This window comes from Drosophila simulans, chromosome 2L (genome assembly GCF_016746395.2).
Source record: "Drosophila simulans strain w501 chromosome 2L, Prin_Dsim_3.1, whole genome shotgun sequence".
NCBI classification, from domain to species: Eukaryota; Metazoa; Arthropoda; class Insecta; order Diptera; family Drosophilidae; genus Drosophila; species Drosophila simulans.
The window spans coordinates 1,359,297-1,377,162 of record NC_052520.2 but is presented as its reverse complement, the minus strand read 5'-3'; the positions used below and the strand labels follow the sequence as shown (position 1 = coordinate 1,377,162).

The 17,866-nt window shown below is 42.6% G+C and overlaps 5 protein-coding genes across 5 annotated transcripts; 2 read left to right on the top strand and 3 right to left on the bottom strand.

The window, feature by feature from the left end:
* Nucleotides 1-535: 535 nt before the first annotated feature.
* On the bottom strand, nucleotides 536-1,357 carry LOC27206538 (dynein light chain 2, cytoplasmic). Its single transcript, XM_016179372.3, has 2 exons — nucleotides 1,176-1,357; nucleotides 536-1,121 (listed from the first exon to the last, which is right to left on the bottom strand). The coding sequence occupies exon 2, from the start codon at nucleotides 1,065-1,067 to the stop codon at nucleotides 798-800; it is 270 nt and encodes an 89-aa protein (XP_016023012.1). The 5' UTR covers nucleotides 1,068-1,121; nucleotides 1,176-1,357; the 3' UTR covers nucleotides 536-797.
* LOC6730566 lies at nucleotides 1,357-2,194 on the top strand. Its single transcript, XM_002077709.4, has 4 exons — nucleotides 1,357-1,526; nucleotides 1,582-1,737; nucleotides 1,796-1,963; nucleotides 2,017-2,194. The coding sequence occupies exons 1-4, from the start codon at nucleotides 1,470-1,472 to the stop codon at nucleotides 2,158-2,160; spliced, it is 525 nt and encodes a 174-aa protein (XP_002077745.1). The 5' UTR covers nucleotides 1,357-1,469; the 3' UTR covers nucleotides 2,161-2,194.
* Nucleotides 2,195-3,413: 1,219 nt separating this feature from the next.
* Nucleotides 3,414-4,236, top strand: LOC6730565. Its single transcript, XM_016179215.3, has 4 exons — nucleotides 3,414-3,531; nucleotides 3,586-3,741; nucleotides 3,796-3,963; nucleotides 4,025-4,236. Exons 1-4 carry the CDS (start codon nucleotides 3,475-3,477, stop codon nucleotides 4,178-4,180), a joined length of 537 nt encoding a protein of 178 aa, XP_016023011.1. The 5' UTR covers nucleotides 3,414-3,474; the 3' UTR covers nucleotides 4,181-4,236.
* A 6,428-nt stretch (nucleotides 4,237-10,664) lies between these two features.
* LOC6730564 (ubiquitin-conjugating enzyme E2-24 kDa) lies at nucleotides 10,665-11,451 on the bottom strand. The gene is made up of 2 exons (XM_016179371.3): nucleotides 10,846-11,451; nucleotides 10,665-10,786 (listed from the first exon to the last, which is right to left on the bottom strand). Exons 1-2 carry the CDS (start codon nucleotides 11,334-11,336, stop codon nucleotides 10,768-10,770), a joined length of 510 nt encoding a protein of 169 aa, XP_016023010.1. The 5' UTR covers nucleotides 11,337-11,451; the 3' UTR covers nucleotides 10,665-10,767.
* A 4,160-nt stretch (nucleotides 11,452-15,611) lies between these two features.
* On the bottom strand, nucleotides 15,612-16,465 carry LOC6730563 (putative odorant-binding protein A5). The gene is made up of 2 exons (XM_002077706.3): nucleotides 16,281-16,465; nucleotides 15,612-16,225 (listed from the first exon to the last, which is right to left on the bottom strand). Exons 1-2 carry the CDS (start codon nucleotides 16,425-16,427, stop codon nucleotides 15,740-15,742), a joined length of 633 nt encoding a protein of 210 aa, XP_002077742.1. The 5' UTR covers nucleotides 16,428-16,465; the 3' UTR covers nucleotides 15,612-15,739.
* Nucleotides 16,466-17,866: the final 1,401 nt, after the last annotated feature.

Here is a 17,866-nt window from a genome sequence, read left to right as displayed (position 1 = left end):
AACTGTGAAAGCGGCTCAAACCAACTATAAACACCCACTCGACAAAAAACATTTTCATATGCCGAGCCTGCCGGCCAAGTGTAAAAGTATTTCGCAAAATACACACTCATATGCCGGCCCGCTGCGAACTTTATTAATATTATTTTTATGATTATTATTGCGCCCTGGACGTGAGCTGGCATAATTACCCGAACGACGTCCTGTCCGAAATTGGCCAATCGCCGTGATAATAAAAACGCATAAATGCCACCGCCGCCGGCGCATGGAAGCTCGGCGGACAGCGACAATATTTTAATTAACTTAATTAAGCAATTTTTATTTGCCCACAGCCAGCCAGGTGGGGCCGCATCCGCATCTGCATCTGCCCGGCACCAGCAGCCCGAATTTCCCATTCCCGCACTTTGCGTGCTCCCATTGTTTGCCTTCTGATGAACCGAAGGACACTATGAATGCAGGAATTAACCCAAAAAGCATTATCCAATGTTTCAGGTTGAGCGTATGCCGGGTGAAATGTGGGAATTCATAAGTAGTGAAGTCAGGACCAGTATTCGATTTAATTGGCGGCAGCAGAGTGGCTAAGTCAGCACAGGGAAGTTTTTGGAATTTGGCAAAACGAATCAACGCGACGTCAAGTGTGCGTGTGTCATTGCAGTGCAGTGCAGTGCAGTGCGTATGTGTGAGTGTGGATGCGTAAGTGTGCGTGAGTTTACAATTCAAGGAACAATAGTGTTCGGCGACTCATCCGGAAAACTTCGGTGGGCGCCATGGTGGAGCGGCTGTCAGGAGTCGAAGTGCGTTTAACCGCTCTTGAAGAGCAGAATGGCCACCTGGCCCAGGTAGAAATAGATGAAGTGACGCGTCTCGTGGGTCACATAGGAGCCGAAGTTGCGGCCCACGATGCAGTGCCAGGTGGGGTTGTACTTCTTGTCGAACTCCTTCTTGATGAAGGCGGCGATGTCCTTCTCGATGTTGTACTTCTCCAGAGCCTGGGTGGCGCAGTCCACAGCGTCCTGCTGCATCTCCTCGCTCATGTCAGCGTTCTTGATCACCGCCTTGCGATCCGACATCTTGTCTCGATTCGATAATCACTCTTGCTGTTTATCTGCGGAAAGGCTTTGGGGCTACCTCAGTGTTTAGAATTCACTATTCGTATTATTTGATTTTTGCCGACTCACTTTGAGGCTCTTTCTATCCGGCTCTTGCTCTGTTGGTTGCTGATTTTTTCTGAGCTGTCGCTTTCGATTTCGAAGCAAATGTCAAACCTGCTACGCCTGCTACGATTTTTCTTGTTGCATGTTCAAATCAGTATTTCCATTCAAACCATAATCGATAATCGATCGATTAAAAGGTTTAATTGGAGTATTAATATAACAATTATAAAAAATACTAAATGCTTTTTCAATTTTTTGATTTAAAACGGCGTGCTACATATTTTAAGAATACATGTTGCCATTGCCAGCGTAACAAAAATGTTTTCCCCTGTTCGCCTAGTTCAACTAAGTATTTTCTTGTTTTCGACTCATCTAGTAAGTACATTTTCAATATCCAACGCACTATTAACGTAATGAAACACCTTTTTAGGTTATATGCAAACTGGAGTTTACCAACATTAAGTGCGTTACCTTCGATCCAGAGTTTGCCGTCTTTGACTATTGCTTTTTAAAATCAGTTAATCGTACATACAAGTACTATTCCCTAAAAGTGAAATTGCTAAAGACACCTGTTACCAACGTAAAAGTTTGTATATGTGGAATATAAAGTATTTTATTTTTTTGTACATATGTTGCCATTTCAGATCAACATAGCAACATTCCAGAGATTAAATGGCTATAAGCTCTTTCTGTATAACGTAACCGTTGATGGCTGCCGGTTTTATAAAAACCAAAGATCGAATCCAGTTTTCTCTTACTTTTTCAATTTCTTCATAGCTTACTCCAATTTAAATCATTCCTGCCCCTACGACGTGAGTTTGAATAATGTAAAAATGTCGCTCTTATGAACACCTTCCCTTTGCAGCACGACATCATTTTGGAAAAGGTTTCTATAAGTCATGTAACTAACGTTCTTCCAGTTCCCCATGGAGACTACCTATACCGAGCGGACTGGTATGCTTACAACATTAAGCGTGATACTGTGGACGTATTCGCCAAAATATATTAAGCCAAAAATAATTTAAAAATAAAACCAATACATTAAGATATTTCTAATATATTTCAATCTTCAACTTGGTGTTTTTGGATACATAAAAGCTATAATGAATTATGAGCAATGAAATTTATAATGTTTTAATTCTTGTTTTTGGATGAATAGTCGGAATAATTTAAAGTTTAACTACATAATAGATAGTCACAGAGCATGAATACAAAATTGTAGTGCGAGCGACCCATGCTCATCAAATGTACAAATTTGTTCGAAGTATTATATTTATTCATAGCTTTTCACAAGTGAAGACAAATCTTTAGCGCACTGACTATTTCTGACCAATCCTCGGAATTGTTCCTAAGTACCGCCTTAAAATGGCCACTTCCCTACTGTCCCTCCATCGGTCACGAGACCAACATGCAAATGGCATTACGTACATAGAGTGGATGGAAAAGCCTAACGACTTTGAGCTTCAAATCAGAATCGCATGACACGAGTTGGAGGCCGGAATTTGCACTTAATATGAAGTTCGTTAATTTCCCGCTGCTCCTTTTCCCAATCCACAGAGTAAAAGGTTGTTAAATTCGATTAGACATGCAATCAGCTCACGAGACTTCCAGTGCAGGGCTAAAATTTTAGATTGAATTTTAATAACAGCACTGCGCGGACACTAATCAAGTAATGCAACCAATTTTGAACGGGATCGAGGTATATATGTAGTATGTGTGTTCCTGAGCCCCAAGAACGACAACATTGTGAACAAATTTCTCTTGTTTTCCTAATGAAAACGCTAATTTATTGGACACACGCCATGCTAATGGTCACGGTTCTTGGGGCTGGACTTTTCCGAGCTTGGTAATCTAATTTATAGTGGTTTACCTGGGGCTTAAATGCAGAATTTTCCCACTTCCGCCCCAGGTTCCCATAACTCACATTTGGTCAAATCATTTATCACATTTTATTTATTATGTAATGGGAAATGATTTTATTGTATATTAGCAATGGAATTAGATGTTTCCATGTTAAGCGTTTTAATATCTGTTAGGAATAACCTAATATAATAATCACTCTATATAGTTTTACTGAATTTCTCTTCAAGCCATAATCGAATCGGTTTCTCTCTCTTTTCTCCCCTACATCCAACTCATTAGCTGACATTTTCCTCGTTTAAAAGGGAGAGTCATTGGATTAATTAGATTATAATTATAACCATTATAAAAGAATTAAATGTTATTTGAATTTGATGCTGATTGCAATCGGTGTGGGGGCAATTGTTCAAAAGTACACTTCGCCTCCCATTGTCAGGGAAACTGTTCATAACTGCAGTCAAAAATGTTTTCTCCTGTTCGTCTGATTCAACTTGGTTTTTTTCTGTGTACATTTCACCAAGTAAGAACAGCTTGCAAATCCAACCTATTCACTAAGAACTTAACACCCTTTCAGGCTGTTTGCAAACTGGAGTTTACAAACCTTAAGTGCGTTACCTTGGATCCAGAGTTCGCCTACTTTGACTATTGCTATATAAAGGCGGTAAATCGCACATACAAGTACCTTTCCCTTAGAGCCAAATTGCTAAAGACACCCGTTACCAAAATAAAAGTTCGTAAATGTTGCATTAAAATTATAGTTATATTATATATATATCTATTTCAGATCAACGTAGCATTATTGCAGAGATTGAATGGCTACAAGCCCTTTCTGTATAACGTTACAATAGATGCCTGCAGGTTTTATAAAAACCAAAAATCGAATCCAATTGCCGGTTACCTTTACAGTTTCTTCAAAGACTACTCCAATATGAATCATTCCTGCCCCTACGACGTGAGTCTGAATACTTAGCCTTGTAGTTCTAGTTTTTTCTTCAAACATCCTTCTTTTGCAGCACGATATCATTGTGGAAAAGGTTTCTATAAGTCATCTTAATACGCAAGTAACAGACGTTCTTCCAGTTCCCCATGGGGACTACCTATTTCACTCGAACTGGTATGCCTACGATATCAAGCGTGCTACTGTGAACGTATACGTCACAATATCCTAATCCAAAAGGGTTATCCTTAAAATATATTGTACATAAAATATTTTTCATTCGGAACACTCCAGTTTAGTAGTTGCTAATGGCACATGAATATATTAAGCATAGCCTTTATTTATAACATTATAATGTTTTAAATCTGGTTCATGGATGAATGGCCGGTATAATTTATTGTTTAACTATATAATAAATAGTCACAGAGCTTAAAAGGTAGAGGAACACACTCACAAATGTACTAATGTGTGCGGCTGCAATAATAATATTATTAATGGTTAGCTACACAGTGTGAATTAGTTGGAATCATGTGTGTTTACGTTATTGTACGTTGAAGTATTTTCTCAACAAAAATACATAAGTTAAGTTATTGGACCCATTTCTTTCCTTGGGTTCTTGGGGCTGGACCATACGAGCTTGGTAATCTAACTTATAGTTGGTTTGCAGGGGCTTGAATGCCGAATTTGCCCACTTCCGCTAGGTTTCCATTACTCACATTTGCCCAAATCATTTATCACAAATTATTTTCGTTCAAATCTGTTAAGAATCACCTCTTCTTATGAAACTGTTTGGCTGAAATGGCAAACCTGCTTAAACCAATAAGTTGTATCCCTGACATGAAGCACTTTGTGCCTGCTCTGCATTTTCTGACAGGACTCACTTGTGAAAATGAAAAGTAACTTCATAACCGCACGTTAAATCTTTGCTGCCCTGCCACGCCCCCTTTTCCTGGCCGCCCTTTGCGCCACATCCGCAGCGAGCAAGAGCAACACAATTGCACAATATTTCCGGGCGAAGGTAATAAATAAATTGCATACGTAATTAAAATCGACGACTCTGCGCAGGACTCTCGACTTGGGCTTACCTCCTTCTCAGCCGCAATTACAGCAACGGCAACAGCAACTCGAAAGGAAAACCCAGTGGCAACAACAATAGCGAAAGGAACAATGCGAACAAAAGTTTTCTGACTTGGCTCGTGTGTGCTTCCCCTTTAACGTCAACTGTATTTCTTTCCCCATTTCCCATTTCCCCACTGGCCACACTTTCCCGCTCCTCGGTGGCTTTTCTTGCCTGTTGGCAGCTCTTTTGTTTTTAACCAGAGTTGCATGCGAACAACACGAAAATGGTTAATGGAGGTAATGGGGAAATGGGCTGGAAGGTAAGCCACGCCGCGCTAGGGTCTTTCCTGACTCGGGGAATCCCCTACTTTGCGATAGCCCTGCTCGATCTGCCTCATAGAAATTAAATCGCTCGTAAATCTTAGGCTTGTGATTTGTTTCCGATAGATGAGTATATTCAAAGACACTGTCTCATACCAGTTGGCCCATCGAGGGTTATTATACTTAAGCGTTTATAGAGTATTCGGCGTCACAACTCGAAGACCCTAGCATTGTTTGCTTTTAATTTCAGTTCATGAGCAATCAACGTCACCGTCGACATACCACCGCCTTTCTTGTTCAACAATTTGCATGACAAAAGCCCAGACTCAGACCTACAGCACGTCAAATGGCGAGTATCTTTCACGACTCTGTTGTTCTCTTATTTGACAAAAGTCATCCGAAGAATTGTGAAAAATGTACTTTTTCCAGTACAACTGCCACCTTTCATGCTTCGGGCTTTAAGTTATGAAGGCTTAAATGCTCTGCTCGCTGTCGTCGGGCGAGCCATTAAAAAATCAAAACAAGTTAACGGCAGCGGTAACCGAACTAGCCGAGGCGAAAGGCAAACCGGAAACCGGAAGTGAAAACAGGGCTCAGTGCCGCAAGTTTGCGGTGGCGGCATGCGGCGTGTGCAGGAAGTATACCCGTACACACACAGTACATCTGGGTAACACAGCGCAGCACCGAGTCGATGGAGCCGAAGGAGGACAACAACCATCTTGTTGGGGCGTACACTCAAAAAAAGGGAATACCTTCCTAATTAGAAAATGCAGTAGAGCAATTCATCGAGGGTTTTTCACTAAAATGTATACTGGCATACCTTCAGACATGTTCAAACCTCCAGCTGATTTTAAAGTGTAGCCTTAAATCCATGTCCTGTGACTCCAGACTCGCGATAAAAAAGAAAGATTATAGCTAAAGTGCCAGCGTGTGGGGCTGAAAGGTGTTCGTCTGAGTCCGCGAGTCCATGTGTGTGACCGATGGTGACATGGCCGACCCGTGTTTGCGACGGAGGACAACAAACGAGGGTCATTTGCCCGCTCCCCGGGCCTCCGCCTTTGGGGCAACAAGTCATCCGAGCAGCAGCCAAGCAGCAGCAGCATCGCCTGCCAGCCGTGCGCTTTAAAGGCATTCGGAGTAGCATCGGAATCGAGGCACTCCTGCCCTTGGCCAACTTGACATTTCTTGGGATGGCACTGTGCTCCTGGCTCGGGCAGATGTCAGCGTTTTGGCATTATAATGCCATTAACTTTGCCATAATTCAGTGCAGTTTCGCAGCGAGAATTTATGCATAATGAGCACGGTCTTGTCCTGCTCCATGCTCCACGCCCATGCAGCTGGAAGCCCAGCAAACATTGCTGGTACCGAGTAATTTGATGGGTAAGGTATTAACTGGTTGAACTCCAGCTGGCTGAAAATGTTTGCTGGGTGGCCGGGAGTCGTCGAAAATGAGCTCCTTGTTTGCAATGTCGCCCGCCGGGTAACCAACTGCAGTCAGCAGTAGTTGGCAGAGTCATGTAGCTATACAGTTGGCAACAAGCCGACATGGACCGAAATCCAGGCATATTAGCAGGACATATGGAAGCCGGGGAGCTGGCGAGCTGTGGGTGGCGGTATCCCAAGGCAGGTGCAATTTCTTGGAAGCAGCCAACAGAAACTGGAGCCAGCCTCGCTTTGGTTAACCCACTTGCACTCCATTTGTGGGGCTCGAACTCACATTTCTCGACTCGAAAACGTCAGCGAAAATTGCTAGGCTATTTGCCTTATGCTTTTCGGGTTTTTCCCTCGACTGCCAAATTTATGACAACGCACATACAGAAAGTAAGCAAAAAGGGGAACCATTTCCACATTCTGCATATTTGCATGGGGCAAATTAATTTTGCCTGCCGTATTTACTTATTCCGCTCTGTTATTTTTGTGCACAAGTGTAATTGTGGCTCTGCTTCCGTACAAACACATTTGGTTAATTAAAAAAGGCTGTAAAATGACTTGACTTTTATGGCAAAATGCCTAGCAATCTAGTTAAACGGAAACTAGTTTTCCTGGGATACTCATCTAAGTCACTGAAACTTGTTTTCAAAATATCATTTTTTATGTGCAATCCAAGTATAAACAACATTGGTTTTTCCCAAATTTTGCTCCATGCACTTCACTGGGCAGAATCAATATGTGTGCCTTCCATCTGGGATATTTATTGTTCTCATTACTTTGCCAGAGCCAAGTTAACAAGTTCAAGTGGCGAAAATGCAACGCCCACGAAGTAGGAGGAAAATGCCATCGCAGGCCATTGTTTGCATGCCCTTTGCATACTTTGCAAACTGCTTTTCCCGCTGCTGCGAGAGCATCGGGAAAACTTTCACATTTGTCTCTGTCGCACTGAAAGGCGATCAAAGTTTTCGGCTTAAATTTCTGCATGCACTTCAAACACGCAATTGGCATGTGACGACAAAACATACGAATCGAATTTTTCCTATCTGGCTTTTCCCTGCTTTGCCTGCCTTTTTATGTTGATATTTCAATTTGAAAAGTTTGACTTAGTTCCTCGGCGCTGGCTGCTTTTCGATTAAAGTTTTGCATGCGGCAGATTAAAACTTTCCCATCCCAAGTTGCAGAAACTTTTGTTCCTCCGCTGTTCTTCACTTTTCTGTGGCATTTTTAGCATTTCTTGGCTACATCTGTGGGTCGTCCGTGGTGTCCAAACACGATTGCCAAGTGGAATTGAAGCACCCACATATATGAGCATTCTTTGGGTTACTAGAGGCACTTACTCCAATTGGAAATGGAAATGAACAGGAATATCTGCTTTCATTCATTCGCTCAGTTGCTTCTCAATACATCTTAAGACAGCTTAAATTTCCCCCGACCAGCGAAATAATAATAATTTTTCTTACACGCACCCACAGACACGCGGGGAAATTCGCTTTCTTTTTAATGTCATTAAGGACTTGTTGGCGTTTTCGCTTTTGACGGTCCACAAAACGGAAAATAAGCGAGCAGCAGGCTGGGAAAAATGTAAATTTTTAATGCTATTTCAGCGTAATTTGGCAGTTCGTTAGGCTTGCTAAGAAGGCACTCACACACACACACACACACACGCGCGCGGCCTCGTAAATATGAATAACAACAAAGAGGCAGGGAGAAAGCAGGCGGAGAAAGCCGGAAAACCAAGTGCGATATTTGCGGTTATTGTGTGTGTGCTTGCCACATGACACATCGTTATGCTTTGTTAATGGACTTCGGGCTCGTTCTAAACAAGGTGAAATTCGGGGGCGGGGGAAAATGAGTGGAAAGTCTGTCTCGGCATCAAATTATACTTAATTATTCAGATCGTGTTAATTTACATACATTTAAAAGGATGCTGCGGGAAATTGTCGTCGATTACACTTAACTGCAAAATTGTATCGTAAAGAATTCAATTGATTTGCGATTTTGAAGCTATAGCACATAATTTAATAAGCACTGCAATTCCACGAATATTAATTTAAGACACCTGGCATGTATTGAGCACCAACCCACTCGCCCAATTTAATTTTCGACTTTGTTGGGCTTAAAGCTTTCGTCCTGCGTCCTTCCCATCGCTCCCAGACCAAAAGTACTCACCTGAGCAAATACGCCGAGCATTCGGGAATGTCTGGCTGCCACACCCACCGCACCAGCCGCCCCCTTTCCACGCGCAGCTAGCAGATCCTAAAATGTAACTTTAAACTGCCCGAGGAGAGGCAACAACATCAAACACTTTGCTCCCGGCTTCAGCTCGAAAACTGCATGCGTGTGTTTACTCTGCGTTAATGAAGTTGTGCGACGGCCGGGAGGAGTGGGGAAAACGGGTGGAAAACGGGCGGGAAATGGGTGGCAAATGGGGGTGGCCGTGTCTACGCATGCAGACAGCTTAGCGTCATCAGCGCCCTCGTTGGCAGAGGTAAATGGCAACTGTAATGTTAATACCGCTGCACATGGAGCGCAAACGAAATGAAATTGCAGGCTGGCAGACAGAGATGAAGCTCTATACACAGCTCTCTCTTTCGCACTCGGGCGCTTCAGACATCAATGTCAGCGCGTGTCTTCTATGCAATTAGTGCTTTTGTTGATTACGCTGCAAATGTGTGTTGGGGATTTTCGCTCGTTTTTGCAGCCGCCGCTTAGAGGGTAGCAGGGGTAGCTTAGTTCCGATCGAATCAGGTGAAGCCAAAAGTCTAAAACATGAACTAATCTAAACAGCTATATATTTCTAATAATATTTTAAAATTTCATATAATTACTTTTTTCCTAATATCTGTAGAGGGTATTTACTGTTTGCATTCTTGCATTTCTGGTTTTGGGAATGCTTAATGAAAGGGAATTCGAAAGTGATGAGTGAAGAATGTAATCAGGATTCATAAGGCTTGTAACTTAGGATACAAAGAGTTGAATGGCATAAGCGAATGACTCAAAAAAGATGTATCTTTAGACCCGTTTTCAAATATCCTGGTGTTCTAGCCAATAGCCTGACCTATTTGAGCCAAGCACCCTCGTCACAATGATCTATGCGGCCAATCAGAAACACAGCTGAAAAAAGTACCAACATTTTAACAAATTGTTTGAGGAGCAAGCATATTTATAAATATTAAAAAATAAGGAAAAATCAAAAGCGGTAGATGGGGATGAATCCAGTTAAGGGCGGCACAAAAAATGGGAAAACATTAAACAGATTTAAGCAAATTTGTTTTGCTGCGGGTGCCATCAATAACTTTGGCAGCATATTTGACTTCCTACCCGGTTTTTGGTCCGCCAAGGGGTTGCTCGCCAAAAAGGGTTACCCATCGAAAGAATATGCTTTCGGTGGAGCTGCGAACTCCAGCTGACTTCTGCTAATGTTTGTCCTCCTCCAACTCCGGTTTCATGCAAATGTGCCCCACTTCCCCCGTTTGGACCTCAAATTGCCCGAAAAAGTATGCAACACTTGACAGTTCCTGGCAGCGACGTGGCCTGTGCTAATTTCGTGTTTCCTTGGCCCCAACTTCAAATCGATAAGCAACTGAGTGGAGCGCACCTACTTGGCCACCTTGCCCCTCAGCTTGCTTGCTGCCTTTGTTTCGCAAAGTATATATTTTCGCATGAAAAGCACGAAGTAGATGTCAAAAAAACATTTTCAGTCCCCAACGAATTTTTGTTTTGGCCTGGCGGAAGTTCGTTGGCAACGCCATCGGTCGGCCACTCGAAAGTATTACCACAAAGGGCGTAGGTGAGTGGGCGTGGCTACGTTCCCCAATTGCGGCATGAGCAATTTCCAAAGTTGTCAATGAAAAGTAGAGAGTCTCGACAAAGCGATACCGAGTGATTAATAGATTTTCCTGCAATATTATGGAGAAGCATAGGTATATTTCATATAGCAATGTACTGAACATGAAAGTCATCGATTCGAAGCGAAGCTGCCACTACTCTTAATTTGGCGGATTTTATCTATTCGTTTTTGGCATATCTAAATGAATTGATAAGGATTATTATACAGTTTTAAGAAAACCACTGCCAAGGTACTACCGTTTGGTCCAGAGGCGGGCCTTTTTGTCATGTTCTGCTCTATCCTTCAGATATTCCGTGGCAATATTGGCCACCAGCGGATCCTTGGGATTGCAGTCGGTGAGTAGGGAGCAAATAGATAGCAGAATATTCGAGATGGTCAGCGCCGGAGACCAGTTCTCCTTCAGGATGTCCAGACAAATGAAGCCCAGGCGGTGGATGTTGCAGTGATATATGGGCGTGCGAAATATGACTATCGGCGGAGCGAAAGGATACTCAGCCGGGAAGAATATGTCCAGCTTGAATATTCCGTCCTCGTAGACGGAGTCCATGGGTCCGATGATCGTCGAAGACCACTCGTACAGGTTGTCCTCCTTCGGACCAGCACTGCAGTACAGCGGCGGATCCCTCGTAATCTCGTCCAGCTCCTTCTGGATTCTCTTAACCGCGGTGTGGCTGCATGCCCAGCTGCACGGAGGTGTGCCATCCTCGGCAGAAACTGACCCTTCCATATCTTAATTGGCTAAAGTTCTTAAAAATAAAATCCTTTGCTTAATAGTGCCGTATATTATTGTATATGTGAATAAGTCGACCGATTGATTTGACAACTATGCTATGTTAACGTCTCACTCCTTGAACATTTGATAATTGTTTCTGTTGTCTAAAAACTATGATACTTATCTGTACCAATGTTCTCGTGGTACTTTCTAGTACCCTGTAATAAAATCAGAGGCTTTTTTGCACTTCCTGAATATCGAACCAGGTTGACTAGAGGCAAAATATTTGCTGTTTCCTGCTCCACTTGTCACTTTCAGTGAGGTGGGCCACAGAAACGACCAAGGATTGACATATTTCAAGTGTCGAATATCCAATTTGACGAAACCACATTTCATATTCATGAGCTCGCAATCTTCAAGACTCAATTTGTGCGGGAATATAGTTTGTTGAGTTCTTTATTCTTTATTTATTTAAATAAATCAGTTTTAAAAAGGTGGAACTCTTTAAGAAATAGTTAGAGAAACGACACAGCTCAAAAAACACATTCATAAGAACTGTCAAGTTTATGAAAATAATTAGGGTTTTACTTTTGTATAAAATGAATGATTCAAATATTTTACACAAGGGGTTTTACCCCGAACACAAGCTATTATAAAGGTTTCAACTATGTTAACTATTCATCCGCCGCAACTGAAATTACAACCAAGTTGCATTTGTGGCCAACTTGGCTTAAAGTTTCTTGCGATTTAAAATGTAAATAGCCGGCAATTAGCTGGAAAACGGCGGCATATGCAGGCTGAAAATTGTACACACAGTGCCTCACAGAAGGACGCGCCACCATTTTGCCGTCTGTCACCTGGCATCAATGCCCCAGATGCCGCAGGCGCTGTTTCCCCTCCCCGCTTTCCTGTTCCGCGCTCTTCCTGCACCCCGCTCTTCCTCCACCCCTCCCCGCAAATGAAAACCAACAATGCAGGCGGCCAAGTGGGAGACCCCAGTGGTGGGCGGTGGGCGTGGACTCTGTCCCATTGTGCCTTTGTTGGCCACTTTTTTTCGCCCCCACTGTGCATGAGTGCGTTTGCACGGGGCATTGTTGGAAGTGATGCCCGACTCCGACTTGTTGCCACATCATCGTCATCATCATCATCATTATTATGGCCATCGCAGTCCAGCAGTCGGCCTGTAATGAGCTTGCCATTTTATTTTATTTATTTGTCCGCGCTTTGTTTCAGACGACAAACAGCGACAGCCGTGGAAAATTCCTTGCTGCATTTTAAATTCAAATTAAATAATGATTTAAGTGCCCCAAGAGGCTTTGTCAGCACACAAGTGCAGCGGGTGGAGCACTCTGATCCCCCGATGGGGTCAGTCAGGTGGAGGAACCTCCTCAGGTGTGCCGTAGTCAGATAAGTCCCTTTTCCCAGGCATTGTTTCAATACAACCCGAGCTAAAGAGCTGGCAAATAATGTCCTTTTTAATCATTTCAACTCAGACAGAACATTTAACTGAAATTATATACTGTATAGTACAGTTTTAAGCGCACTTTGTAGTCATCATTTAAAGGTGTTCCTGCCATTAAACAATTTTTTTTAATATCACAAACCACTTGCATAATTTGTTGTCTAAACAAATTTCAGTCCCTTTTAAATAGCTCACCCTCTTTGTTTTGGCTTGACCCAGTTTTCAGTCCTTGAGCTCCGATGGGGTATATTCGGTTGCAAAATACGCAACTGCCAGGACTCGGGGCAAGGACCTCTGGGGCATGCAAACTGCTATAGAAATACCACTCAATCGGGGGAATACAAATTTAGATAGGGATAGACAGAGAGAGGGAGATGTGCGACAGAGGGAGACAGCCAGATGGAAAGTTGGACAGTCGGTGGCAAAAGGCAGAAATCAAATTACAATTTCAATATGCGATGCGTACTAAATGTCTGCTGGTGTCAGTTTTGGCTTTCAATGTGCAACATGCAACTTTCAACTTGATGCTTGCGATTGTGTGGGTAAGCGTGCGAGAGTGTGTGTGTCTGTTCCTGGCTGCAACATTTTGATTTGGCGCCACACAAAATGGATTTCTTGTCTGTCCATTGAAAACATTTCTATGTGGGGTCCCAACAGTCTAGAGATGCGAGTCCAAAGTTTCTTTTAATTTATAGCGGGGAAAATTAAATCAACATAATAAGGAACTAATAAATATTTATGTCAATTGTTAAAGAACCTGCAGATATACTGTTATCTGCTTTAATATCATTATTACTTAACCTGTATTAATTCACTGAACGAACGAATAAGCAAGCTATTAAACTCCAGACTGAAACGTCGTAATTTACGGCCTAATGCCGACTGATTTGGCCATCTCTAAGCCCAGATACAGTTTACGTTTGCATTTCGTGTGCGTTTCCCTGTCACTTAATGGAATTTATCACATTTTAACTGTGTGACAGGAGCCAGGCTGCCGGTTGCAGGCTCGGACATTTGGCAGAAGCAAGCCCCCGCGTCCTGGACAGCCCGCATCCTGCACATCCTGGTCCTGCTCATCTGCATCAGTCGTTGGCATGCATGGGAAATGGTGGCCAAAGTGTCACAGTTATTGATTCGGGCCATAAATAATGCATGGCCAACAAGTGTGCCGGCTTGTTTATTTATTACATGATTTATTCACGCAAACAACGCTCCAATTAAGAGCGTTTTTAAGCGATTAAGTGTAATGTCAAATCCGGTAAACTGGCCAGAAAACTTTGCCCCAACTTAACGACTCCAGACAGCGATTATTAAATTAAAACGTGCACGGAAAACTTTCCAATCCCGACGAACGATGGAAAACTTTCAACTCGCTCGCATTTTCTTCCCCTATAATTTAATTTCAGTTTTTTTTTCGCCTTCCCAACTGCAACGCATAATTTATTATGCGGCGCAAAATCTTGTGCACCAAATTTGTCACATGGGATAAATAATAAGAAGGAAAGTTTTTCCGCAAAAAAATCAAGATGATGAGGAGCTGCAAGAGGAGGCCATGGGATTCGGGCCAGATTACTCATACGCCCGTTGGCAACTTGGAGGAAGAAGAGTTTCCTATATAATAGTGAGATCGGGCGAGCGTGAAATTAGAGCTAAGCTCGGAAAGATGAGGCCTGGGAATGGGCGATTTATCATAGGTTTATCATCAGCGATGACGGTGGATTTTCCAGAAATAAGTGTGTCATCAAGAATGTGTATATAACATTTTTATATAAAATAACAAAACTATATAGAGTAAAGTTCTCAGGTGATTTAAGATTTATGCTGATACTTGATAGCTTTTTTTTTGTGTCCTGAAATGTTTATTTATATGACAACAATTCACTACCATTTCCCACTAAATCCAATTATTCGAGGCTGATGTCGTGGCCTTTTTGCCTTTTTATATGCCTTTTTAATGGAGTAACAAGCAAATCGGAGCTAGATCTCTGAGCTGTTTATCGGCGAGACAATTGTCTTGGAACCGCCACTAAATATGTCAGAATAAAGGCAAATTTATACACAAACTGATAAACAGAAATACCAACAAAAGGAAAGCCGGAAAGCAAAAAGGAAATTCATTGAAAGAAGGAAAAAAGCGAGGGGGGCACGAGTTTTTGGCTAGAGGGGTGCAAAGGCAAAGCTGCAACAATTCCTATCTTGACACTGTCATCTATCCGACTGAAACTGGGGAAATTGGCCCGACACCGGGTACTTTCCACCGCCCGCTCGCCCCGTGGAAACCCGTCTTCATCTCCGCTTCCATCTTGGGCCGTTTGTTGTTGCCTTGGCACGCCTATCACTCGAATTGAATCAAATTACCTTGTAATCTTAACCTTAAGGTTATTTGCCATTGCCCACAAAAAGCGCTTTGTGCTCGACTGCGTTTAGTTACTATTTGAGTGGAAACTGGAGGAGGAGGTGGAAAATGCGGGACTCCCCACCCTCGGGGTTTCCTTTTTCCAGCCCGCCGTGAAAGTTGCACCTTTCACACTTGCCCGAGTTTATATAAATGGAAATCTAACATTACGTCCTATCATGATTGCAAAGTTGAAGTGAGTTTGTGTCGAGTGCAAAGCTGCTCGAGATTACTGGTTTCTTGTTGTTTCAGAGCTTGGGGGATTTGGAAAGTGTAGCCAGTCAATCAAAGCGTTTGAGGGAAATCAGGTAGAGTATATCATTGCACTTGGCTGATCCCTCAAGTGGCCCAGTTTGGCAATAAGTCCAGCTCTTGGCTCCATATTATGAATATTCTGTATATAAGGATTCAACGTGATAAAAAACAATTATAATTTGGAATGCTCGTAACTAGCTAAATATTTTTAATACTCGATAAGGTAATATTTAACTAAATACTCAACCAAGGAACAAATCAGCCGCTCGAAGTCCGTACCCATTACATTTGCAATCCTTCCATTCACTACTCACTGACGCCATAGAGTGTCTTCATCAACTCGGGCACATATTCATCCCACCTGGACTGGAATATATTACCCGCCACTGGAGAGCCCATCTCGTATTTCTGGGTGAACTTCATCACGTCAAAATTGCTGTGACCATCGGCATTGCTAAGCTCCATTTTCTTCTCGTCGAAGTCCAGCTTATCGGATTGCTGATACACCAGAATAAGATACCGCTGAATGCCACTATCCTTTGGAGGCAGGGGACCGAAGTAGTCCGATATCGGCTGCCCCTTCATTATATCCAATCCGGGAACATTGACCACCAGCCAATGGAGCCAGGAACGGTACATGGGATTCTCTCGGTTCGGAGCATCGGGACAGATCATGAGCACGGTGTAGAAGGACTCAGGATCCGCGTTCCAGTCGAGTCTCGGCTGGAACTTGAGCTCCGTCGGAGTATAGGTCTTGCCCTCCTCGATGTCAATGGTGTTGTCGTACTTGATCTAGTGATCAATTTGAAGAGTTCAAGTCGCAGAGATAAAAAGACTTTGAGCTTACCCTGAGTAACTCCCTCGGAGGCTCGTCCAAAATTTCGGGGATCACCTCCATTTCCTTCATTATCCTTCTGACATTCTCGTCGTTATCCTGGCTGCGAGCCAGGCAAATAAACCCGAGGAATAACAAATGCAATGCAAGCAATTTCATTGTGAAGCTATAAACTGAAAAGTTTGGTCTACACCGCACTTATATAGTCGATATGTCAATAGCAAATATTATTACAATAATTGAGCGGTAATTATGGCAATTTTCTATGGAGCTCTAAAACGTTTGAACAACAACTAGGCAAATATTTACAATATATTTCTGTTGATTGGCTAAACTAGAATTGGTGCAGTGCAATTGATATTCATTCATTCCGATAACAAGCGGAAATTATAGTCACGCAGTGTACAAAATTCTTTGGACTGCATATGGGTTAGGTTTTATTCGATATGTGCAGTATCTTGAACATTAATGTATTTTTGTAAATTTAAACTTAGTACTTGTGCAAAAATCTACTCGTTTTCAATTTAATGAGTTCATTCAAGGTAAAACAATTAGTTCAAACTTAATCTTAATGACTTTTAGCCTTGCACACATGACTTAATTCTGCAAAATCCAAGGAAAAGCTGAAAAATTATAAAATATTTCATTATGGCTGCAAGGGATTACATAAGCTGGTGCATTTACATGCCAATTATAAAATATTCCAGCTGTTTTACATGATTTCCCCATGCTGAGCAGAAAAAATGCCGGGAAAGGAAAAAGCAAACACAATTCAGTTGGCAACATGTGCGTCTAATGTGCGCACATTAGCAACACAAATGCAGGACGAAGGACGACGGATGTGGGAGCCTTCGAGCCAGAAATAGTAGATGGATCCACAGATTGGAGGCCAGGATGCGGAGGAGCCACAGGAGCGCAGGACTAGAGCCTGAACCAGACCCACTCAAGCAGACGAACGCACTTAATTTATGCAATTTGGTTAACAACGTTAAAATAGTAGACGAGGCCAAGAGGAGCCCAAGGATGCCAGACATAAATCAAAATGGAAACAATAACCCGCCAGCGCAGAGTCGGTTAGCTGCACAGCGAGAATACTCTCGAAATCTGATTCAAATCTGACTAAAAGGTAATCAAACTACACCCTGTGAGTGATCAATGAAAAGGACACACATTATCACATGATATGTTTTGGTTTTGATCTATTACACATTGACACAAACTCAATATATGACATTATCCACGGGACACTGTCATGTTTTTCTCGCGGTGCACACACACATGTGCAGATTGGGGAACTGTAGCGAAAGGAGTAATAAGGATAATGAAGCGGCAGCGTTTGCGGCATGCAACCATGAGGCACTTGCCATGTAAACGATGATGAGCACGATAATGATGGCATTTCAATGAGCTCACACACACATGGAGCCCCGAACACGAATTTTCCTCGCTTTCCCGTCGACGTCATCATCGCAATTTCCATCGTCGCCGTCGCTGTTCCTGGTCCAATATCTGCTCAAATATTGGCTCATTATTTGACATTATTATAGATTAATTAGCTTATTAATTATTTCAACGCATGGCGCGGGGAACTCAACTGA